Below are 24,840 nucleotides of genomic sequence, written 5' to 3'. Positions count from 1 at the left end.
AGAGTCCCCTGGACTGCAAGGAGATCCAACCAGTCCATCCTAAAGGAGATTGGTCCTAGATGTTCATTGGAAGGACTGATGTTGAAGCTGAAACTCCAATACTCTGGCCACCTGATGCGAAGAGCTGACTCATTTGAAAAGACCCTGATGCTGGGAAAGATTGAAGGCAGGAGGAGAAGGGGACGACAGAGGATGAGATGGTTGAATGGCATCACCAACTCAATGGACATGGGTTTGAGTAAACTCCGGGAGTTGGTGATGGACAGGGAGGCCTGGTGTGCTGTGGTTCATGGGGTCACAAAGAGTCGGACATGACTGAGCAACTGAACTGAATACCATCTTTGTGGGTTTCCCTAGTGGCTCAGCAGTAAAGAATCCACCTGCCAGTGCAGGAGATGAGGGTTCCATCCCTGGGTCGGGAAGCTCCCCTGGAGAAGGAAATGGCCATCCACTCCAGTATTCTTGCCTGGAGAATCCAATGGATAGAGGAGCCTGGGGGCGGCTACAGTCCATGGGGTCACAAAAGAGTCCGACACGACCGAGCAACTAAGCAACCTCACCATCTTCTGTAGTGAACTAGTCAGGGAATGAATGCCGAAGGTGAGCTTTACCGTAACAAAAGCAGAAATAGTCTTCGACAGCTTTTCTGAGGATTTCCATTTCTCCCGAATCAACCTGCATCCCGCTGGCGTTGGCGGGGCCTGGGGGCTTCACCTCCTGCGGCCCTTCAGCAACACCTGTGAATAAGCCATCAGTACAAAGTCAGAAGCCAGGCATCTGTACAGTACATTTCCTTAATATCCATGCTTCCAGTACTGCAAGGAAAAAGGGGGAAAGGAACTGACATAAAACAAGATCTTTTAATTAAGAAAATAGGGTAAAGTAACAAGGTGATAGCCTCTCAAATGACTCTGTGGATAAACAATCAATAATTCAACGTATGAGGAAATAGAATTTAGTAGTTCAAAGGGAAATATCATAGAAAATTATTTACTACTGAGTTTGCAAGTCACTAGGCAGGAAGACCCTCAGAACTGGAGAGATTTAGGACCAGCCCCCCAGTGATAAGCTCTGAACAAAATCCTAAGATGAATTACTTCTTTTTTTGGCCACGCTCGTAGGATCCTTGTTCCCTGATCAGGGATTGAACCCATGCATCCCGCACTGGAAGCATGACGTCTTAACCATCGGACCACCAGGGAAGTCCTAAGACCGATTACATGAAAGCTTTGAAGAACAGTCAGAAACAGGCAAAACCAGAAAGGAACGGTGTCCTTGAGAGAAGGGAAGAACACACGGAGTGAGATGCACGCTGACCTGGCTTTTCCCCTGTGGGAACTCCTTACTTCCCGTGGGGTTCCGAGGGAAATAGAGCTTAACCAAAAAAGCAGCTGGGGGTAAAGAATCTGCCTGCCAACACAGGAGACGCAAGATCCCTGGGCCGGGAAAGTTCCCTGAAGGAGGAAATGGCAACCCACTCCAGTATTCTTGCCTGGAGAATGCCATGGACGGGGGAGCCTGGTGGGCTACAGTCTATGGGGCCGCAAAGAGTCGGACACCACTGAGCGCCTGGGCACTAACAGCAGCAGACTTGTTGAAATGAGGAAATCTACGTCACAGGTCGGGACTGCTGCTGTGGTTAGACACTGAAGAGGAAGTTCTGGAGAAGAGTGAGTCACGAGGTGGGAGACCCAATATCATCACAGCAACTTCCCTCGGATTCTTGTTGTTATTATCGTTGCTAAGTCGTATCCCACTCTTTGTGACCCCACGGACTGTAGCCCGCCAGGCTCCTCTGTCTATGGGATCTCCCAGGCAAGAATACTGGAGTGGGTTGCCATTTCCTCCTCCAGGGGATCTTCCCCGCCCAGGGATCGAACCCAAGTCTCTTGCATTACAGGCGGATTCTTTACCATCTGAGCCACCAGAGAAGCCTCAACTGGTTCTCCAACTGTGCAAGCACAGGGTGAGGCTTTAAGTAGAAGCAACGTTTGGAAGCTTAATTGTTTAGCAGAGATTTAACAGCCAACAGGGTTTAAACATATTTAAACAGGGTTATAGGATTCGCCGGGTTTGGGAAGCTTGTTGAACACTTTATAAAACTAAGGGGCACATCTTAGGAGGAGGGGCCTCCCTCCGAGACTAAGAGGGATGGATGCTCCAGGGCCAAGGGCATCACTTGTCCACATGGGGACCATTTGACCTGCCTGCCAGAACAAAATGCAGTTTTATTTAGCAGACCTTTACAACATAGCATGCATAATACCCGGTATGAAATTTAAAATTTGTAGCGACTTCCCTGGCGGCCCAGTGGTCAAGACTCTGGGCTCCCAATGCAGGTGGCATGGGTTCAATCCCTGCTTGGGGAAGTAAGATCCCACATGCTGTACAGCACAGCAAAAAAAACAAACAAACAAACAAACACAAAAGCTACACACACACACACATACAAAAAATCAGTAGAAATGTGAAGAAGCAGGAAGATGTGACCCATGATCAAAAGAGAAAAATAGCAATTTATAGACTCAGAACCACTAATGACTCAGTTGAAATGACCAAATAAGGACTTAAGACAACTGCTATAGACACACGAAGGACTTTATATAGCCATGGTGAACACAACAAATGAATATAAGGGGAATTCCAACAGAGAAATGAAAATGCTAACCAGAGAAAGAAGAAAGAGAATGGAGTTTTAGAAATGGAAAACAGTTGGAAATTAAAATCTCCCCAGATGCACAGTGCCCCAGATATGGCAGGAGGAAGAACCAGTGTCCTCAAAGAAACACCAGTAGAAACTCCAATCTGAAGCTTGAATATAAAAAGAAAAAGGGGACACCCACACACAAAAGGAACAGAGCCTTAGTGACCTGTGAGACAATAAAGAGCAATTTCCCCTCTCTGTGTAAATGAAGAGAACTGGAATAAATATTTGATGAGATGATGGCCGGAAACATCCACTGTTGACGAAGACGTCAATCTGCAGATTCAATAGACTCCACAGACCAAGTAAGGTAGAAACAAAGAAGGTCATAAATGGGCATTTCATGGTCAAATCGCTAAAAACCAAAGCTGGGACAGAGCTAGGGAAAAACATACATTACCTTCAAGGGAACAAAAATAAGAATTCTAACCTAATTTTGTTATCTAAAACAGTGGCAGCTAGGAGACAATGGAATGGAAACATCTGAAGGGCTGGAGGAAGGAAATTTTCCGGCAGTCCAGCAGTTAGGATGCCATGCTTTCACTGCCGAGGGCACAGGTTCAATTCCTGGTTGGGGAACTAAGATCCCATAAGCTTTGTGGCATGGCCAAAAAAAAAAAAAAAAGGCTGGAGGGAAAAAAACTGTCAAGCCAGGAGGTTTCATAGCAAGTGAAAAACAGTCTTCAAAAAGCAATAGGAACCTACTGTACGGTGGCTCAGGGATCTGTATTCAATAACCCATAATGAAAAACAATCTGAAAAAACATATAAACATAGGTATCACTTTACTGTACACCTGGAACTAACACAGCATTGTAAAATCGACTATTCTTCAATCAAAAAAAAAATTCTTCAAAAACAAAAGCAAGGAGAATGATGCTGGCATGATTGCAGACTAGGAGGCAACAGGCCTTCTTTCTTCCACGGATACACCAAATTAACAATAGATGGAGCAGAACACCGCTGTGAGAACTGCCGACCACCTGAGAAGCTAGGGCACCTCAGCCACTGGAAAACCAAGAAGACTTCAGCACAGGCGCAGGAAGGTTCTCGGCATTTGGTGTGCCAGTGTGCGCCTCTCCTTCTATGTGGCATAGTGCAGAGCAGCTGGGAAGGAATCCCTCAGTCTAAGCCTCCTCCCTTGGGGTGCAAACACAAGAGTGGACTGTGTGTTCAACCTTCTGGCTCGTCTGGGAGTTGCTGGAGGAACTGATTTCTATCTTGCCTGACTCAGCACACGACTTAATTCAGAGCTGCCGTTCTGCGGGGGGACACCAGGGGGCGAAAGAGAGTCAAAAAGATTTGAAGAGGTTCTTGAACAGACTGGTTCCAAATAGGGAAAGGAGTACATCAAGGCTGTATATTGTCACCCCGTTTGTGACTGGAAAAGGTCAGTTTTCATTCCAATCCCAAAGAAAGGCAATGCCAAAGAATGCTCAAACTGCCACACAATTGCACTCATCTCACACGCTAGTAAAGTAATGCTTAAAATTCTCTAAGCCAGGCTTCAGCAATACGTGAACCGTGAACTTCCTGATGTTCAAGCTGGTTTTAGAAAAGGCAGAGGAACCAGAGATCAAATTGCCAACATCCGCTGGATCATCGAAAAAGCAAGAGAATTCCAGAAAAGCATCTATTTCTGCTTTATTGACTATGCCAAAGCCTTTGACTGTGTGGATCACAATAAACTATGGAAAATTCTGAAAGAGATGGGAATACCAGACCACCTAACCTGCCTCTTGAGAAATCTGTATGCAGGCCAGGAAGCAACAGTTAGAACTGGACATGGAACAACAGACTGGTTCCAAATAGGAAAAGGAATATGTCAAGGCTGTATATTGTCACCCTGCTTATTTAACTTCCATGCAGAGTACATCATGAGAAACGCTAGGCTGGAAGAAACACACGCTGGAATCAAGATTGCCGGGAGAAATATCAATAACCTCAGATATGCAGATGACACCACCCTGATGGCAGAAAGTGAGGAGGAACTAAAAAGCCTCTTGATGAAAGTAAAAGAGGAGAGTGAAAAAGTTGGCTTAAAGCTCAGCATTCAGAAAACGAAGATCATGGCATCCGGTCCCATCATTCCATGGGAAATAGATGGAGAAACAGTGGAAACAGTGTCAGACTTTATTTCTTTGTGCTCCAAAATCACTGCAGATGGTGACTGCAGCCATGAAATTAAAAGATGCTTACTCCTTGGAAGAAAAGTTATGACCAACCTAGAGAGCATATTCAAAAGCAGAGACATTACTTTGCTGACTAAGGTCCGTCTGATGGTTTTTCCTGTGGTCATGTATGGATGTGAGAGTTGGACTGTGAAGAAGGCTGAGTGCCAAAGAATTGATGCTTTTGAACTGTGGTGTTGGAGAAGACTCTTGAGAGTCCCTTGGACTGCAAGGAGATCCAACCAGTCCATTCTGAAGGAGATCAACCCTGGGATTTCTTTGGAAGGAATGATGCTAAAGCTGAAACTCCAGTACTTTGGCCACCTCATGCCAAGAGCTGACTCATTGGAAAAGACTTTGATGCTGGGAGGGACTGGGGGCAGGAGAAGAAGGGGACGACCGAGGATGAGATGGCTGGATGGCATCACTGACTCGATGGACGTGAATCTGAGTGAACTCCGGGAGTTGGTGATGGACAGGGAGGCTTGGCGTGCTGCGATTCATGGAGTCGCAAAGAGTTGGACACGACTGAGCGACTGAACTGAACTGAACTGAGAACAGATAGTGGGTGGGAGGGTGGTCTTCCCTGCCTGGAGCCAGTAAGCAAAAACGGGAGAGGTCTTGGACTCAGTGTTTTGCTAGGTCAAAGGGATGTGTCCAAACCATTTTTAGGATAATGCTGATGACATCTTAGAAGAAAACAGCACACAAGTCTTGCCTGCAAATATCGTAAGATTTATAAATAGAAAGGATAACATCCTTAACGTGCGTGCATGCAAAGTGGCTTCAGTCTTGTCTGACTCTCTGAGACTCTATAGACTGTAGCCCGCCAGGCTCCTCTGTCCATGGGATTCTCCAGGCAAGAGGACTGGAGTGGGTGGCCATTCCCTATTCCAGAGGGATCTTCCCACCCAAGGACAGAACCCAGGTCTCCTGCATTGCAGGGAGATTCTTTTCCACTGAGCCACCATGACGACATCTTAGAAGAAAACGATATATAAGTCTTGCTTGTGAATATTCTAAGATTTATGAAGACAAAGGATAAAATCGGTAACACCTACAGTATTTTGCAAAATCCTTCTGTAAATCCGTCCTGGCATTGACAAAAGCACGGCCTTTCTCTGTTCCAATAACAAACACATCCGCTTCATACATTGCGATGCAGGCCACTTCCGCCTTGGACTTGGCCAGTTCTTTACACTGAAATGAAACACAGAATTAAATGTTGTCTACATGGATGGATCCCTATTTTGTGGGGCCTGGGAGGTCTGCTTTAAGAAAAAAATACAAAATTACACACACACACACACACAAAAGAAAAATCCCTAGCTAATTTTTCCCTGGTCCAGGATCCAATCCAGGGTTGCACTTTCTGTTTGCTGTCCCGTCTATCCAGTCTCCTTCCATGTGGGATAGACAGATCTCATCTTTCTTTGTCTTGCAGGAGACTGACATTTATGGAAGTGCAGTGCAGCTATTTTCCAGGCGTCCTGAAATTTGGGTTTGTCCGACGCTCCCTCCTTAGAGGCATGAGCGTCACGGAGGCAGTACTGCTGCTTCTGAGCACCTCCCACCAGGTAGCTCCAGAGGCCCCTCTGGCCCACCTCTGCCTGTGTTCCTGTTGGTCACTTGATTAAGGAGGTGGCTGTCAAGTCTGTCCACTTTCATAAAGTTCCTGATTGTTCTTTTTTTAATCCATAAGCATCTTGTAATCAGATGCTTTGAGATTATGTAAGTTAGTTAGTCGTGTTCTACTCTTTGCGACCCCATGGACTGTAGCCCACCAGGCTCCTCTGTCCATGGAAATCTCCAAGCAAGAATATGGGAGTGGGCAGCCATTCCCTTCTCCAGGGGGTCTTCCCCAACCCAGCAATCAGACCCAGGTCTCCTGCATGGTAGGCAGATTCTTTACCATCTGAGCCACCAGAGAAGCCCCTGAGGTTATGTAAATTTCCCCTCAAATGTTTACCCACTGGGTAAAGTTTATACTTTGGATGTAAATAGATGCATATAAATAGATTATTAATTGACCTTTGAATTTAAACAAAAAAATGTTTTCAAACAAGATAACAGAAATGCTTGCATTAAATTCTCAGATCTGGAGAGCTTAGCTTTACACGATTCCATCCATACTGCAGGAAAACAGTTCTTAATTATCTGACGAGCCCATCATTCTTTCTTAAAAAGGGTATGTGTACACAAATAGGATTTAACACTGTAGCAGAATGTCAAAAGTGTTGGTGAAGTGTTTCGTAATTCAGCAGTGATCCAATCAGATGACGTTTTATAGAACTGAAAACCATCTCACCATGGACTCAAGAGCAGACACGAGGAACGTCACTACCATCCTGCTCTCCGAGGACTCCTCATTTGCAATGGGCAGGGTGGACACTGCGACTTGCGCCATAATCCCTAGGAGAGAGACGTATTAAGAAAGTGAGTGGTAGAAACTGTGTCCTGCTCAACTGGTTGAGAACTGGGAGGGTCCTCACAGGTGACCCAGTTCAAACCTTCCTTTAAAGCTGACACTTAAAAACAGTATATGGGGACTTCTCTGGTGATCTAGTGGTTACGAATTAGCCTTCCAGTGCAGGGAACTCTGGTTCGATCCCTGGTCAGGGAACTAAGGCCCCACAAGCCAAGGGGCAACTAAGTCTGCATGCTGCAAGTAGAGAAGCTTGCTTGCCACAATGAAGACCCAGAGCACCTCCCACCCCCCAAGAAAGGACAGTATATGATCCAGTTGTCATGTATGGATGTGAGAGTTGGACCACAAAGGAAGCTGAGCGCCAAAGAATCGATGCTTTTAACTGTGGTGTTGGAGAAGACTCTTGAGAGTCCCCTGAACTCCAAAGAGATCAAATCAATCCTAAAGGAAATCAACCCTGAATATTCATTGGAAGGACTGATGTTGAAGCTGAAGTTCCAATACTTTGGCCACCTGATGCAAAGAACTGATTCACTAGAAAAGACACTGATGCTGGGAAAGATTGAAGGCAGGAGGATAAGGGGATGACAGAGGATGACAGGGTTGGATGGCATCACTGACTCGATGGACATGAGTTTGAGCAGGCTCTGGGAGTTGGTGATGGACAGGCAAGCCTGGCGTGCTGCAGTCCATCAGGTCAAAAAGAGTCAGACAAGCCTGAGCGACTGAACAACAACAATACGATTTGCCTAAGATCGTGTATTTCCCACTAACCCTAGACATGTGTTTCATTAAATGAAGTCGGGTATTACACTAGAGAGGCAGCTTAACTATTTCCCAAGTGAGGAGGAGAGAAGGTAATGTCTCTTACTGATCCAGCATTGTTTTGTCTGATTCCAGCATTGTGATGACTGACACCATATTCCAGCCCACATACACAGAAAAAGGAGAGCAGTGGGTTTGTGTACTAGAGACTGGAAGAGAGAAAAAACCCCTCCCTTCCTCTCCTGTTAGGACTTCTGCAATGAAGGCTCATGCTAATTTTTGCTAAATTCTATATCAAGTGAGCATTAGAAAGCTTCTTTGAAAAATTTTCTGCAGCACCAGAAAAAGTTCTTTGAAATACAGCATGCAGTGTATTCATATCTGTCATGTCCTGTCCCTGCAACAGCTGACTTAATTATACTTGTAAGCAAAAGATAAACAGATCAACATAACTATGTGGGAGGAAGCCCAGAGATCCATGGGCATGAAGTATGGTGGTCCTACAAGACTATTCAGAAATATTTGCGAATGTTTCTTCCTGAATTGATTTCTTGACTACTTAAAGGGGTATGGCCACATGCCCTGTGTTGGCCGAGGATGTCAGGGAAGTGACATCACTTCCACGCTGGGGATTCCACCATACTCCCTCTTCCTTTGCAGTTTGATCTGTCAGGTCCCATGTGATCAGGTTCCAGGGAAAAACACAGATCAAACCCATGGCCAACTCACAAGAGACCTCCAGGGCAACCAAGGAATCAATCCTTGCTCCTTGAATGCACCCAAAACTGGTGGTGTTTTTGACCATCACTTACCCTGGCCAATCTGGATGGATAAACCATGCTGAAAAGGAACTCTAAACATGTAACTACGCATCTAGCTAGACTTTCTGAAGCCACTGGAGGATCCTTGAGGATCTCTTATGTTAAAGTCAAAGCCTCCCTGAGAAAGAAAGACTAGCACACACAGAGCCTTAGGATGCAAATTGTTAGAATTAAAGTTTTTTTTTTTTTAACAACTCTGCCTATTATGAACTAGACCATAACAACGTGACATCATACCGAGCAAGTGAGCTAAATCACTTCAGTTGTGTCCGACTCTTTGTGGCCCTGTGGACAGCAGCCTGCCAGGCTCCTTGGTCCATGGGAATTCTCCAGGCAAGAATATTGGAGCGGGTTGCCGTGCCCTCCTCCAGGGGACCTTCCTGACCCAGGGATCGAACCCACAACTCTTACGTCTCCTGCATTTGCAGGCTGGTTTTTAACCACTAGTGCCACCTGAGAAGCCCAAGAACATGAATTAACAGGCATGACCTGGGCATGAACAGGTGAGGAAATACACTTCAATTCGAAGCTTTTATTTATTTAAAAATTGATTTATGTACTAGGCATGCCACTTAGGCATGCTGGATCTTAGATCTTAGTTCCCTGATTAGGGCTGGAACCTGTGCTCTCTGCAGTGGAAGTTTGGAGTCCTAACTACTGGACTATCAGGGAAGTCCCAATTTGAATCTTTGAAGCAATTATCTTAAAATCAAGCCTTTGACTCTCTTCTTGTTATTACACCCCATTTAAGAACAAACAGAAGTTGGTGACTATTGCTGGTCCTCACAAGGCCTCTGTTTCAGCAACAGAGCTGGAGTTGTAAAAAGCAGAAAACAGGATAACCTGGAAGAGATGGACGGATTCTTAGAAAAGTTCAATCTTCCAAGACTGAACCAGGAAGAAACAGAAATTAGGAACAACTCCAGTTACAAGCACTGAAATTGAAGCTCTGATCAAAAATCTCCCAAGAAACAAAAGTGCAGGACTAGATGGCTTCACAGGAGAATTCCATCAAACAGTTAGAGAAGAGCTAATGCCTGTCCTTCAAAAACTCTTTCAAAAAATTGCAGAGGAAGGAACACTTCCAAACTCATTCTACGAGGCCACCATCACCCTGATACCAAAACCAGGCAAAGACAACACAAAAAGAGAAAACTACAGGCCAATATCACTGATGAACATAGATGCAAAAATCCTCAACAAAATGTTAGCAAATATAATTCAGCAACACATCAAAAAGCTCATACACCATGATCAAGTTGGGGTTTATTCTAGGGATGCAAGGATTCTTCAATATATGCAAATCAATCAATGTGATACACCATATTAACAAATTGAAAGATAAAAACCATATGATATCTCAATAGATGCATAAAAAGCCTTTGACAAAAATCAGCACCCATTTATGATTAAAACTCTTCAAAAAATGGGCATAGAAGGAACCTACCTCAACATAGTAAAGGCCATATATGATAAGCCTACAGCCAACATTATTCTCAATGGTGAAAAACTGAAAGCATTCCGCCTAAGATCAGGAACAAGACAAGGGTGTCCACTTTCACCACTATTATTCAGCATAGTTCTGGAAGTCCAAGCTACAGCAATCAAAGGAGAAAAAGAAATAAAAGGAATCCAGATCAGAAAAGAAGTAAAGCTCTCACTGTTTGCAGATGACATGATACTGTACATAGAAGACCCTAAAGACAGAAAATTACTAGAGCTATTCATTGAATTTAGCAAAGTTGCAGGATACGAAATCAATATACAAAAATCACTTGCATTTCTATATACTAACAATGAAAAGTCAGAAAGAGAAATGAAGGAATCAACCCCATTCACCATTGCAACAAAAAGAATTAAATATCTAGGAGTAAACTCACCTGAGGAGACAAAAGAACTGTACACAGAAAATTATAAGACACTAATGAAAGAAATCAAAGATGACATAAACAGATGGAGAGATAGTCCATGTTCCTGAGTAGGAAGAATCAACATTGTGAAAATGACTATACTACCGAGCACAATCTACAGATTCAATGTGATCCCTATCAAATTACCAATGACATTTTCCACAGACCTAGAACAGAAACTTTCACAATTCAAATGCAAACACAAAAGACCCCGAATAGCCAAAGCAGTCCTGAGAAAGAAGAATGGAGCTGGAGGAATCAACCTTCCTGCCTTCAGATTATACTACAAAGCTACAGTCATCAAGGCAGTATGGCACTGGCACAAAAACAGAAACATAGACCAGTGGAACAGGATAGAAAGCCCAGAAATAAGCCCATGCACCTACGGGTACCTTATTTTCAACAAAGGAGGCAAGAATATACAATGGGGCAAAGACAGCCTCTTCAATAAATTGGTGCTGGGAAAACTGGACAGCTACATGTAAAAGAATGAAATTAGAACACTTCCTAACACCATACACAAAGATAAACTCAACATGGATTAAAGACCTAAATGTAAGACCAGAAACCATTAAACTCTTAGAGGAAAACACAGGCAGAACACTCGATGACCTAAGTCAAAGCAAGATCCTCTATGACCCACCTCCTAGAGTAACAGAAATAAAAACACAAGTAAATAAGCGGGACCTGAGTAAACTTAAAAACGTTTAAACAGCAAAGCAAACTATAAGCAAGGTAAAAAGACAATCCTCAAAATGGGAGAAAATAATAGCAAATGAAACAACTGACAAAGAATTAATTTCCAAAATATACAAGCAGTTCATACAACAATACCAGAAAAACAAACAACCCAGTCAAAAAGTGGGAAAAAGACCTAAACAGACATTTCTCCAAAGACATACAGATGGCTAACAGATACACGAAAAGATATTCAACGTTGCTCATTATTAGAGAAATGCAAATCAAAACTACAATGAGATATCACCTCACACCAGTCAGGATGGGTACTGTCAAAAAGTCTACAAACAATAAATGCTGGAGAGGGTGTGGAGAAAAGGGAACACTCTTGCACTGTTGGTGGGAATATAAACTGATACCGCCACTATGGAAGACAGTTTGGAGATTCCTCGAGAAACTAGGAATAAAACCACCATATGACCCAGCAATCCCACTGCCAGGCATATACCCTGAGGAGACCAAAATTGAAAAAGACACATGTATCCCATTGTTCATTGCAGCACTATTTTCAACAGCTAGAACATGGAAGCAACCTAGATGTCCAGCAACAGATAATGGATAAAGAAGTTGTGGTACAAATACACGATGGAATGTTACTCAGCATAAAAAGGAATGCCTTTGAGTCAGTTCTAATGAGGGGGATGAACCTATTATACAGAATGAAGTAAGTCAGAAAGAGAAAGATAAATACCATATTCTAACGCACATATACGGAATCTAGAAAAATGGTACTAAAGAATTTACTTACAGGGCAGCAGTGGAGAAACAGACATAGAGAATAGACTTATGGATTTGGGGAGAGGGGAGGAGAGGGTGAGATGGATGGAGAGAGTAACATGGAAACTTACATTATCATATGTAAAATAGATAGCCAACGGGAATTTGCTATATGGTTCAGGAAACTCAAACAGGGGCTCTGTCTTAACCTAGAGGGGTGGGATGGGGAGGGAGGTTCAAAAGGGAAGGGATATATGTATACCTATGGCTGATTCATGTTGAGGTTTGACAGAAAACAACAAAATTCTGTAAAGCAATTATCCTTCAATTAAAAAAAAAATTGAAAAAGAAAAAGCAGCAAGCAGCACCCAGCCGGCACTCGTGTTAAGCCTTAGAAACTCTTTCCTCTAGCGGCTAGATTCCATGATTATCACTTAGCACATCAGACCAAGGAAATGCGTATCACAAAGTATGAAACCGCAAAGGCATGTTGTTTCCCACTTACCAGAATGTTCACTTAGATTATGCTCCATCCTTATTACTTCGGGAGCTCAGAATACTTTCATTCAAAATTCTTATTTTGCCTACTATCCCAGACAGAGAAAAAGGAGCAGACACATTCTCAGATCAGAAACATGTTGATTTGTCCATGCAAAGCTAGAACCAGGGCAACTTTCTGCCTACCGCTGTTTCCACCTCTCACCTTCAATTGCCCTAGGTCTGCTAAGATGTCAGGGCTTCCTAGGTGGTGCTGGTGGTAAGAACCTGCCTGCCAATGCAGGAGATGTAAGAGACAGGAGTTTGACTACTGGGTTGGGAAGATCCCCTGGAGAGGGGCATGGCAACCCACTCCAGTATTCTTGCCTGGAGAATCCCCATGGACAGAGGAGCCTGGCAGGCTACAGTCCATTGGGCCCCAAAGAGTTGGACACAACTGAAGTGAGTTGGCATGCATGTATGCATTGCTACGATGTCGATCACATTCAATGTGTGTTAAGAAATGGGGAAGGACAGGGTGGGACAAATTGAGAGTAGCAATGAGATATATACATTATCATGTGTAAAATAGATAGCTAGTAGGAAGTTGCTATGTAACTCAGGAGCTCAGCCTGGTGCTCTGCGGTGACCTAGAGGGGTGGGAGGGAGACTTAAGAGGGAGGGGATGTCTGTCTACACATGGTTGATTCATGCACAACAGGAACCAACACTCTGTAAAGCAATTATCTTTCAATTTAAAAAATTTTACAAAACATAATGGGAGGGACGCCATCCTAACAGCCTGTGGGAAGCCACAGGAGGCGAGCGCTCCCGCTCCATTCTCAGAACTTCCCGGGGCCATCTCAGTACTCTGACGGGAAGAGCCCTGGAGGCGGCGGAGTCCAGTTGGGCTCCATGGGGAAGGCCGATTCTGTCTGGGGCTTTCTGCTCTCTAGAAGTGGCTGCATCTGGATCACTTCCCTGAGAGCCCTTAGTCAACACGGCGCGTGGGACATTCCCTGCACCCCTACCCCGTGACTGCGTCCGCTCCTCCGGCCTTTGCCAGGAAGAAACTGTCATCCCCGCGCCGCATTAGCGGTGACCACACACCAGGCCGGGTGGTGACATGAGCTTCCAGAGCACGAGGCCTGACGGGCGGGCCCTCCCAGAGCCAGGAGCAGGAAAGCCAGGCTGGGGGCGCCCCAGACCACCAACCAGCTCCGAGACCCCGGTGGGCTGCCCTCGGCCGCCTCCTCTCTGATCAGAGACACCCCATCACCTTCCAGGAAGGGTCTTTTCACCACTGACCTTTTATGAGCCCCCTCGCCTTAAAATCAAGGGAACCACACATTTATAGGAGTCTATGCATATGTAATGTTCAGAACAGGGAAATCTACAGAGACAGAAGTAGACTGCGGGTTGCTTAAGGCTGGGAGGTGGGTAGATAAATGGTACAGGGTTTCTTTTCAGGGGTGATGAAACTATTCTAAAATTGTCTGTGGTTACGATTGCTCAACTATATGCATATATTAAAAGCCACTGAATTGTATACTTTAAATGGGTGAATTTTATTTCAAAAAAAGAAAGGTGGGGTTTCAGGGGTTACGACTTGGCGTTTTCACTGCCAGGTCAGGGGGTTCAATCCCTGGTCAAGAAACTAAGCTCCCAACAGGCCCAGCTGTGGGCCCAACAACAACAAAAAGCTATTAAGAAATCAAATGACAGGACTTTCCTGGTGGTCCAGTGGTTAAGACTCCACCCTTCCACTTCAAGGAAGGGGCTCGGGTGGATCCCTTTTGGGGAAATAAGGTCCTACAGACTGTGCAGTGTGGCCAAAAACCTAAAAATTAGGAAGCAAACCCAAGGAAATCGAAGAGAGGTTGGATGGCGAGAAAGGAAATTAACACTCATCAAACGTACACCACACGCCAGTGCTTTTTTGATCAACCGATTCACTACTCGCACACGTGTCTAAGGTCCCATGCTAACACACAGGATGATTCGTGGAGCAACAGGGGCTGGGAACGCAGTGGAGGAGTGGATGGCAAACCAAGGAGCTCAGGGAGCTTAGATAAAGGATCTCCAAAGGCAGGAGCCCCACGATTAGAGAGGCCGTGTGTCCTGAGCTAGGACAGAACTCTTGCACCTGTCTTGTAGGTAAGTTATTAACAGTCCTGCCTTCTTTCCCTGGTGGCTCAGACAGTGAACCGTCTGCCTGCAGTGTGGGAAACCCAGGTTCGATTCCTGGCTCGGGAAGATCCCCTGGAGCAGGAAATGGCAACCTACTCCAGTATTCTTGCCTGGAAAATTCCACGGACAGAGCAGCCTGGCTGGCTACAGTCCATGGGGTCACAAAGAGTTGAACACGACTGAGCCACTTCACTTCACTTCTGTCTCTCAAGCGCCTGGAAGATGCATTGTAACATGTTTACATGTGGGTGGTTTGTGAAACCAAAAAAAAACAATCACTTGAACATGAAGTCATGCATCCTTAAAAAACATTTCTGTTGTTGTTTTGGCCAAGGCATGGCTTGTAGGATCTTAGTTCACTGAGTGTGTGTCTGTGTGCCCTGTCGCTCAGTTGTATCTGACTCCTTTTGTCCCCATGGACTGTAACCCGCCAGGCTCCTCTGTCCATGGAATTCTCCAGGCAATAATACTGGAGTGGGTTGCCATGCCGTCCTCCAGGGGATCTTCCCAACCCAGGGATCCAACCCAGGTCCTCCACAGTAAAAGTGCCAAGTCCTAACCACTGGACGGCCAGGGAATTCCCCTTAAAAATATTTTTAAAAATTAAAGTACACTTTGCAAAAAGTTCAACCTTGTCTAAGGTATGGTTCTGTACATTTTTAGCAAACATAAAGTTATGTAGCCACCACTGAAATCATGGTATGAACTGCTCCATCACACCCCAGATTCCTCCATGCCTCTTTGTCAACACCCCCACCCCAACCTCTGGCCAGAACTGATCTGTCTTCTGTCCCCATAGTCTTGCTTATTCCTAAATATCACATAAATGGAATCCTACACTGTGCTGAGGCTGTATCAGTAATTTGTTGTTTGTGTTACTGAATATTCCACTGTAGAGATGAAATACAGTTAAATTAACCTTTTCGCTATTTACAGAACTTTTGGGCTGTCTGAAGTTTTTTGATGACTATGAATAAACCATAAATTAAAAGATGCTTGCTCCTTGGAAGAAAAGTTATGACCAACCTAGAGAGCATATTAAAAAGCAGAGACATTACTTTGCCAACAAAGGTCCATCTAGTCAAACCTATGGTTTTTCCAGTAGTCATGTATGCATGTGAGAGTTGGACTATAAAGAAAGCTGAGCACGGAAGAGTTGATGCCTTTGAACTGTGGTGTTGGAGAGTCCCTTAAGACAGCAAGGAGATCCAACCAGTCCATCCTAAAGGAAATCAGTCCTGAATATTCATTGAAAGGACTGATGCTGAAGCTGAAACTCCAATATTTTGGCCACCTGAGGCAAAGAACTGACTCATTTGAAAAGAGCCTGATGCTGATTGAAGGTGGGAGGAGAAGGGGATGACAGAGGATGAGATGGTTGAATGGCATCACTGACTCAACGGACATGAGTTTGAGTAAACTCTGGGAGTTGGCGATGGTCAGGGAGGCCTGGCGTGCTGCAGTTCATGGAGTCACAAAGAGTCGGACATGACTGAGCAACTGAACTGATGAATAAAACCACTATTGTGTCAACCTAATGTCTCATTTCTGTTGCGTAAACACCTAAGAGTGGGATTGCTGGGTCATATATCTTGAGGTTTTTTTGGTTTGTTTTTTTAGCTTCAAAAGAAGTGAAACTTTTTTCCAAAGTGGTTGTACCATTTTGTTTTCCTACCACTTTTGTTGTTGTTCAGTTGCTAAGTCATGTCTGACTCTTCTTGACCCCATGGACTGCAGCAGGCCAGGCTCCCCTGTCCTGCATTATCTCCTGGAGCTTGCTCAAATTCATGACCATTGAGTCAGTAATGCTACCTCACCATCTCATCCTCTGCCACCCTCTTCTTCTTTTGCCTTTAATCTTTCCCAGCATCAGGATCTTTTCCAATTCCTACCACTAATATATAAGAATAGAGTGAAAGGAAAGTCGATCACTCGTGACCGACTCTTTGTGACCCCACGGCCTATACAGTCCATGGAATTCTCTAGGCCAGAAGACAGGAGTGGGTAGCCTTTCCCTTCTCCATGGGATCTTCCCAACCCAGGATCGAACCCAGGTCTCCCACATTGCAGGCGGATTCTTTACCAGCTGAGTCATAAGGGAAGCCCAAGAATCCTGGAGGAGGTAGCCCTTCCCTTCTCCAGGAGATCTTCTTGACCCAGGAATCGAACCAGGGTCTCCTGCATTGCAGGAGGATTCTTTACCAACTGGGCTGCCAGGGAAGCCGTATGAGAATATATCCCTACCACTAATATGTGAGAATTCCAGCTGCTCTGCATCCTTGTCAACATGCAATATTGTCAGCTTTAAAAAATTCTTTTTAGCAACTTTAATAGGTGGGTAGTGATATCACTTCGCAGTTTTGTTGGCAATTTCCCAATGACTAAAAGTACTAGGCATCTTTCATGTGCTCTTCTGCCATCCATATAGCGTATTCAGTGAAATGTCTTGTTCAGATTTTTTGTCCATTTTCAAACTAGATTGTCTGCTTATTTTTATTATTGAGTTTATATTTTCTGGATACAAATCTTCTATGTGTGATGGGCAAAATATTGGGCTGGCCAGAAAGTTCATTCAGGTTTTTCTATAAGATGGTATGGAAAAATCTAAATGAACTTTTTTGGCTAACCCAGTATTTTCTATATCGGGAAATGTAGCAACCCAATGTTTTGCTATAGGGAACAGTATACAGAGATAACTGATAAAACTTCATGATGTTTATCAGTAATCTAAGGATGATGTGGCCACAGATACTTTATCTCAAATGGCTCAGAAAAAATAAAACTTCTTCGTACTACACTTGTAATTTTTCTGTAAGTTTGATACTGTTTCAAATTTCTAAAAATTATTTTTTAAGCTTACATCAAATATACACACATTTCTGTCTCTTAAAATAGTACAGTCAATGGGTTTTATAATTCCTTTAACAAGTATTTAAACTGTATCATCAAGAATTCAGATTAAACTACTTCATGTGAAAGTCCCAACTTGAAATAATTTTTATTTGTGCAAAATCTATCTATTGGCAAAGACAGAATTTCACTTCTATTTCTTGTCTATATTTTTACACATCACCTGCATTACTTTGTTGAAATATTAAAATCTCTTTCCCATTGTAAGTTATAGAAATCTCACAAGGATTTTTAAATCACCTTTTAAATATAGCAAACATTGGTCAACTTTTATCTTGCTGTTGATGTTTAGTCACTAAGTCTTGTCCGACTCTTTGCAACCCCCTGGACTGTAGCCCACCAGGCTCCTCTCTCTGTCCATGGAATTCTCCAGGCAAGAATACTGGAGTGGATAGCCATTCCTTTCTCCAGTAGATCTTCCTGACTCAGGGATTGAACCTGTGTCTCCTCCGTTGCAGGCAGATTCTTTACCATTTGAGCCATTATTTAAAACTGTGATGAAGAAGCTGATAGTCTTTTTATTATTAATACTATTTTTTTATGCGGATCACTTTGAAAGTCTTTACTGAATTTGTTACAATACTGTTTCTGTTTTATGGTTCAGTTTTTTGGCTGCCCTCCCCGACCAGGGATCAAACCCGGACCTCCTACATTGGAAGTTGAAGTGTCAACCATTAGACTGCCAGGGAAGTCCGAAGAAACTGATATTCTTGACTATCACCTTTCTGAGTCAATTAATTCAAATACTGCTTAAAAATAAGACTATGTCTCATTTGGCAGAGTTGTGTCTTACAACGAAAGTAGGGACACCAAAAGGTAAATTCAAGTATGGTCAACACTGCGGGAGGAAGCAGTGAACACCTTTCCCAGAGGGAACACTTTTCTTCTATGATTTGTTTAATTGTTTAGGAGAGAGGCTTTTCTGACTCTTAATCTGCCCATGCAACTTTGCCGACACTGCGCACTTTTTCGGGTAAGTGGTTCTGAAATATGTCAGCCACCCTTGGCAGGCTCTGCGCTGCCTATCACCCGTCCACCCCCTCTTTGGGGGTGGTTTCCCTTTTGGCTTAGAATTTTGCCATTGACAGATATGTCCTTAGAGTTCATGTCTTCCAGCCACAACTTTAATACTTTTCAGCCTCTCTCAAGCCTTCTCCTGGCTGGTCACTTAGCAACCTCTGGAGCCCTCAAGGCCACAGTTTGCTAACTCTCCTGTCCACGGCATGAATTCTGGATTCATCGTGACCTTGCTGTGATCTCTTGCTAAGTCCCTCAGAGCCAGTTTTTCCTGCAGTGTTGACCTGGGTCATTGTTTCCACCATTAATTATCCAATGATGTAGTGAGGGGCCATAATGTATGAAAACTACACATTTTAAAATAATATAATCAGACTTGATGTTGTGAGATGCTCACACTGACAGCTACCAGAGATGAGCCCACTTAAAGGACTGGCATATTCCAGCCTCTTATTTTATGCGCCCATCCAATCTGTAATTACACCACAATAGTCTCTGAGAGGACTGTGATGCCAAAACTTTAACAGAGAATAAAATAATAGGCAGAATGAAACTAGTTGGAACTCAAAAAAGATTTTATCAGTGGGCATCAATGGTAGTAATTTTAAAAAATGAATGTTTTATAATTTAATTCTAAAAGTGAATGTTTTATAATTATCACCTACTTGCACCCTTTACTTAACAACAAATGGAGGCAGGAACTTTGTCTTCTATACTTTACGCTTTAGAACACATCATGCGTTAATAGCACATCAAAACTAACGAACCATGATTATAAGCTAATTTGGTGGTTTCTCACCTTGAGAACACTGAGGAAAAAAAAGAAATCACTGCATTCTAATAAAGCTAAAAGTCCTAGACAATGAGAGCTAGTACCACAGAGTTCAAACCCCCAAAGCCAATATAGTGATTGAAATTCAAAGCACTGGGTATGTTCATTTAGATCACAGATTTTACACTGTGCTTAACTTTTTGCTTTTTTAAAACTGGAGATGTAAACTGAAACAACTCTCAAATCTCTTAGCTCTCCCAGAAATCTTTGAGGCCTTTCCTTTTCAATGTTATATTTTACCAATGAAAAGCAAACATCAAAACCAGACTGCCTCCTATTTTGGTAAATAAAATTTTACTGGAACACAGCCACACTCATTGGTTTACGTCTTGTCCGTTGGCTGTTTTTCCGCAAAGGCAAGGTTGCAGGTGACAGAGACCGCATGCCCTCAGAGCTGGAAATATTTATTATCTGACCCCTTACAGAAAAAAGTTTGCCCATCCCTCTTCTAGATTTCATTTCCACCACTTATAATTTTCAGCATTTGGAACAGCATCCACTCCATGTATCACAACTCTGAAATACTGAGAGAGACATCTGCTTTGCTTTTTAAGCTGTTTCCAGAATTTTCTTTTCAAAGGTTAATTTTTTTCAAGTCCCTGAGGCCTTGATTGTATTTAGCAAGTTCCTAAAGTGCCACCTTCTCCCAGGTCTACAGTAAATGGAAACTGCAAACATAAGTGGACCTATTCATCATTCAACAGAAACATACTGAAGTGGTCAAGCGGTCCAAACTCCCAGTTATAAAATCAGTACGTTCTGAGGATGTAACAGACAGCTTGGTGACAACAGTTAATAATGCGTGCATGTGTGCCCAGTCGTGTCTGACTCTTTGAGACCCCATGGACTATAGCCCACCAAGTTCCTCTGTCCTTGCGATCTCCCAGGCAGGAATACAGGAGTGGATTGCCATTTCCTTCCACAGGGGATCTGCTTGACCCAAGCATCGAACTCATATCTCCTGCATCTCCGGCATCAGCAGGTGAATTCTTTACCACTGAGCCACCTGGGAAGCCCATAGCTAATAATACTGTACTGTATATTTGAAAGTTGCTGAGAGAACTGATCTTACCACGAGAAAAAAAAATTGTAACTGTGATGTGATGGATGTTCACCAGTCATTTCACAATACATACATATGTCAAATCACTATGTCGTACTCCTAAAACTAACAGAACGTTATATGTCAATTACATCTCAATCTGAGAAAAAATATTCTAAAAAAAAGAATAATAACAAATTTCAAGACAACAAGGACTCTTCTGGAAGGATCAAGGAGTATGGAAAAGAACTAGAAATATAACGTATTTTCAATGACAAAAAATGAAAAAAAAAACCTAGTTAAAATTAAATGCTCAACAAATAGTCAAGTACTTCAGCTTAGCCAAACGAATGCTTAAAACTTTTAAAAATGTAATGCACACCAGCTGTATGAAAACATACATTGCTGACAGGAAGGACAAGGGGGAAACAAAAGTGAATAAAATCCACACCCTGTGCTCTGGAGTGAGACACAGCAGCAAAGACACAGCAGGATAGCAGGTGATAAAGGCAAAATGGGAGTCAGATGGCCCTGAAATGGTCTAAGCTGCTGAGTCAAGAACGCCCAGGATGAGAATGAAGGCATGTGAGCAAGTTCTAAAACCTGAGAAAAAGTGAAGAGACCATCCAGGCTGCAGGTGTGGGCAAAGACCCAGAGTGCTGGGCAGCAAACACTGGGGCTAAATAACAGGAAGGCAGGAAGAACAGGGACCCACTCCAAATGGACTGACGCCTGCAGCTGCCTGGTGCCAAGCCGTGTGTCCTCTGAGGGCAAGATGGCTGGTCACGCAGACCAAACCTTCCTCTTCAAATGTAAGAAAGGAGAAGAGCCTGCTCAGTTCTTCACATGCAGCTGTGAGCAATACTCAGTTTCCCAATTCCCAATCTTGTATCTTCTTATCGGCTTACTTCAAATTACCAGCAGGAAATGAAACAGTGACATTTTCGGCCCAGCAATTCCACTCCTTGGCAGGTACTCAAGAGTTGAAAACAAATGTACACACACACACACAAACGTGAACATGGCTGTTCACCGCAATATTCATAATAGCCAAACAGTGGAAAAATTTTTTAAAAATTCATCATTTGACAGAAAATGAAAATGTGGTATACCCCCCATACAATGGATTATTAGTCAGCCATAAGAAGGAATGAATGAATGAAGCCAGATCCCAAAGATCCTTTGATGATTCTGTGCTTAGGAACGATGTGGAACAAGAACTATTTGGAATGTCAGAGACATACGGACAGAATGAATATTGGTAGTGTCCACGGCTGGGGTGGGAAAGGGGAACGACTGTCTTAATGGATTCAGCATTTCTTTTGGGGTGATGAAAATGTAAGGTCTGTCTAATCCATGCTATGGTTTTTCCAGTAGTCATGTATGGATGTGAGTTGGATTGTGAAGAAAGCTGAGTGCTGAAGAATTGATGCGTTTGAACTGTGGTGTTGGAGCAGACTCTTGAGAGTCCCTTGGACTGCAAGGAGATCCAACCAGTCCTTCTAAAGGAGATCAATCCTGGGTGTTCACTGGAAGGACTGATGCTGAAGCTGAAACTCCAATACTTTGGCCACCTCATGCGAAGAGCTGACTCATTGGAACAGACCCTGATGCTGGGAGGGATGGGGGGCAGGAGAAGGGGACGACAGAGGATGAGATGGCTGGATGGCATCACCGACTCGATGGACATGAGTTTGGGTAAACTCTGGGAGTTGGTGATGGACAGGGAGGCCTGGCGTGCTGTGATTCATGGGGTCGCAAAGAGTCGGATACGGCTGAGCGACTGAACTGAACTGAAATGTTCTGTAATTAGTGGTGATGGCTGCATAACTGTGAATAAACAATAATCACTGAACTATACGGGGCTTTCCAGGTGGTGCTAGTGGTCAAGAACCCGCCTAGGAGGCCAAGAGCCATGGGTTCGATCCCTGGGTTGGGCAGATCTCCTGGAGATGACAACCCACTCCAGTATTCTTGCCTGGGAAATCCCACGGACAGCGAAGCCTGGCGGGCTCCATTGGGTCGTTGAGTCGACACGACTGAAGCGATTTAGCACTTCACACACACTAAACTACACACTTTTAAAGGTGAATTTCATGGAGTGTCAATAAAGCTGCCATTAAACAGCAAGGACGGGGAAAACAGCCCTCCAAGCCTTTTTTCTCCTTTACATCTAAATCATAACCGTGACGGAGTGTAGTTCAGGACCAGAGACTCTTCTTCCGGCCTCTGGATTGGTTTTCTGCTCACAAGCCGGCCGCGGGTGGCCGCCCCACTGGGCACACCCACGACAAAACCCAGGTCGCGCGGCACTCGGCAACGAGCGCGACAGGAGGCAAGGGATCGGGACGCCTCCGCCGCGGAGCTGGACGCAGTTACCAGGCAACAGCGGCTAACCCGCCCCCACCACCTAACCAATCACGCACTTCCGCACGCAGCGCAGTATCCCCGCGTACGACCGCCGGAGCGTGACCTCCGGCACAGCAGGCCCTAGAGTCCAGAGCCGGCAAGCACCCGCCCCCACTGCCACCGCTCAGCCAATCAGAAGGGAAAGGGATGCGCGTTCCGTGCGTGCGACCGTTGCCCCCGCGCCTGGGCTTCCTCGCCCCACCCCCACTCCTTGGGCCCTTCCCGCCGGGAACTGGTTCGGGGGGCCCGTCGGGCCGCCTGAGGAGGGGGGAGTTGCAGCGCACGCCTGGGTGGGTAGCCTCCCCAGGCTTCCCCTCCGCCAGGTCTGCGGGACGAAAAAGTTCCAAGCAAAGCACCCGCTCTTAATGGCGGCTGCGGCGGGGGCGGGATACGCACCTGAGGTCCCCGCCGGCGGGCAGCGCCCGGCCGGCCGCGGGGTCTGAGGTCTGGGCCACCTGGGAGTGCCTGGCGCCGAGTGCGGCCTGCCGCGACCGTCTGGAGGCGAGGGCTCGGCGTTGTGGGCGGCGGCCGGAGCCCTGCTCTCCACTATCCCTCCTTTTTCTTTCTTTCTTTTCCTTTTTTTTTTTTTTTGGCTTCCTGGAAGGCAGCCTGGACTCGTGTGTCCGCAGCGCCCCAAGTGGGAGTTGCCGTTTCCGGTGCCGTGGAATCCACTTCAGCTGCACATTGAGTTTGTTGGAAGTCGCTTAGTCCCGCGCTGTTCAGGGCCAGAAGTGCTTGTCCATCTCCAGCCTTTGATGCGTGTCTGCACGTGTCGCCCGCCGCCCCCGACACCGCCTCCAAACGTGGATGTCCTTTCTTGCTCTTAGTTAATTTTACCTTTTTCGCATGATTGCAGTTTGTAGCTTTAAGCGGTGAGGTCATAGCTCCAGTGACCTGTGAATCTGCCTTAAAGCCATTGAGTTACATTGTAATACTGTTAACAGTTGTGTCCTGACCTTTTGATGGGACTCAGTGACTTTACTGGGCTTCCCTGGTGGCTCAGAGGTTAAAGTGTCTGCCTGCAATTCAGGAGACATGGGTTCGATCCCTGGGTTGGGAAGATCTCCTGGAGAAGGAAATGGCAACCTACTCCAGTATTCTTGCCTAGAGAAACTCATGGACGGAGGAGCCTGGTAGGCTACAGTCCACAGGGTCTTAAGAGTCGGACACGACTGAGCGACCTCACTCACTCACTCACTCAGTGACATTACTAAGGAGTCGAGAGCTGTCCTCCTGATGGTGCTGGTGTCCTCCTGATGGTGCTGGTTCTCCAGCGAAGAGTCAAGTATTACTTTAGTGTTGTTTAATCAAAGTCCGTTACATTTTTATTTTAAATATGCCAGAAGGAGAGTTGCTGCTGTTGTCAGTAGCTAAGTCGTGTCCGACTCTTAAGACCCCTCGGACTGCAAAAGAATAGGGTAATGGAAACCGTTTACCCATTGCTCAGATTTACATAGCATGCCTTATTTTAAAGGACTATTTAGACACAATTGAAGACATTGTTCTCATTACTTTTTCTTTACTATCTTAGAGTTCTAATACACATTTTCTTTTGCAGAAAGGCAAGTGTCCCAAATTCCCTGAACTTTTTTTTTTGTGAGTGGCTAACAAGGGTATTGAGCATTACTTTACTAGCATGAGATGAGTGCAATTGTGCGGTAGTCTGAGCATACTTTGGCATTGCCTTTCTTTAGGATTGGAATGAAAAC

The 24,840-nt window shown here is 44.6% G+C and overlaps 1 protein-coding gene across 7 annotated transcripts in view; it reads right to left on the bottom strand.

Annotated features, from left to right (window-relative positions):
- Positions 1 to 23,940, bottom strand: part of LOC138429449 (general transcription factor II-I repeat domain-containing protein 2) — a 55,596-nt gene extending 31,656 nt beyond the window's left edge. For 6 of the 7 annotated variants that reach the window (XM_069570971.1, XM_069570972.1, XM_069570966.1 and 3 more), the window contains exons 1-4: positions 23,528 to 23,924; positions 7,184 to 7,287; positions 5,937 to 6,075; positions 612 to 737 (exon numbers count right to left, since the gene is read on the bottom strand). In XM_069570971.1, the coding sequence (XP_069427072.1) occupies positions 612 to 737; positions 5,937 to 6,075; positions 7,184 to 7,282 (364 nt within the window). In that variant the 5' untranslated portion in view covers positions 7,283 to 7,287; positions 23,528 to 23,924. Of the gene's footprint in view, positions 1 to 611; positions 738 to 5,936; positions 6,076 to 7,183; positions 7,288 to 23,527 lie in introns of all 7 variants that reach the window. The other variant, XM_069570967.1, reaches the window with a different exon arrangement.
- Positions 23,941 to 24,840: the final 900 nt, after the last annotated feature.

Source organism: Ovis canadensis, chromosome 24 (assembly GCF_042477335.2).
Source record: "Ovis canadensis isolate MfBH-ARS-UI-01 breed Bighorn chromosome 24, ARS-UI_OviCan_v2, whole genome shotgun sequence".
Classification (NCBI taxonomy): domain Eukaryota; kingdom Metazoa; phylum Chordata; class Mammalia; order Artiodactyla; family Bovidae; genus Ovis; species Ovis canadensis.
Note: the sequence above shows the minus strand (reverse complement) of the source record. Positions and strands in the feature narration are given on the sequence as shown.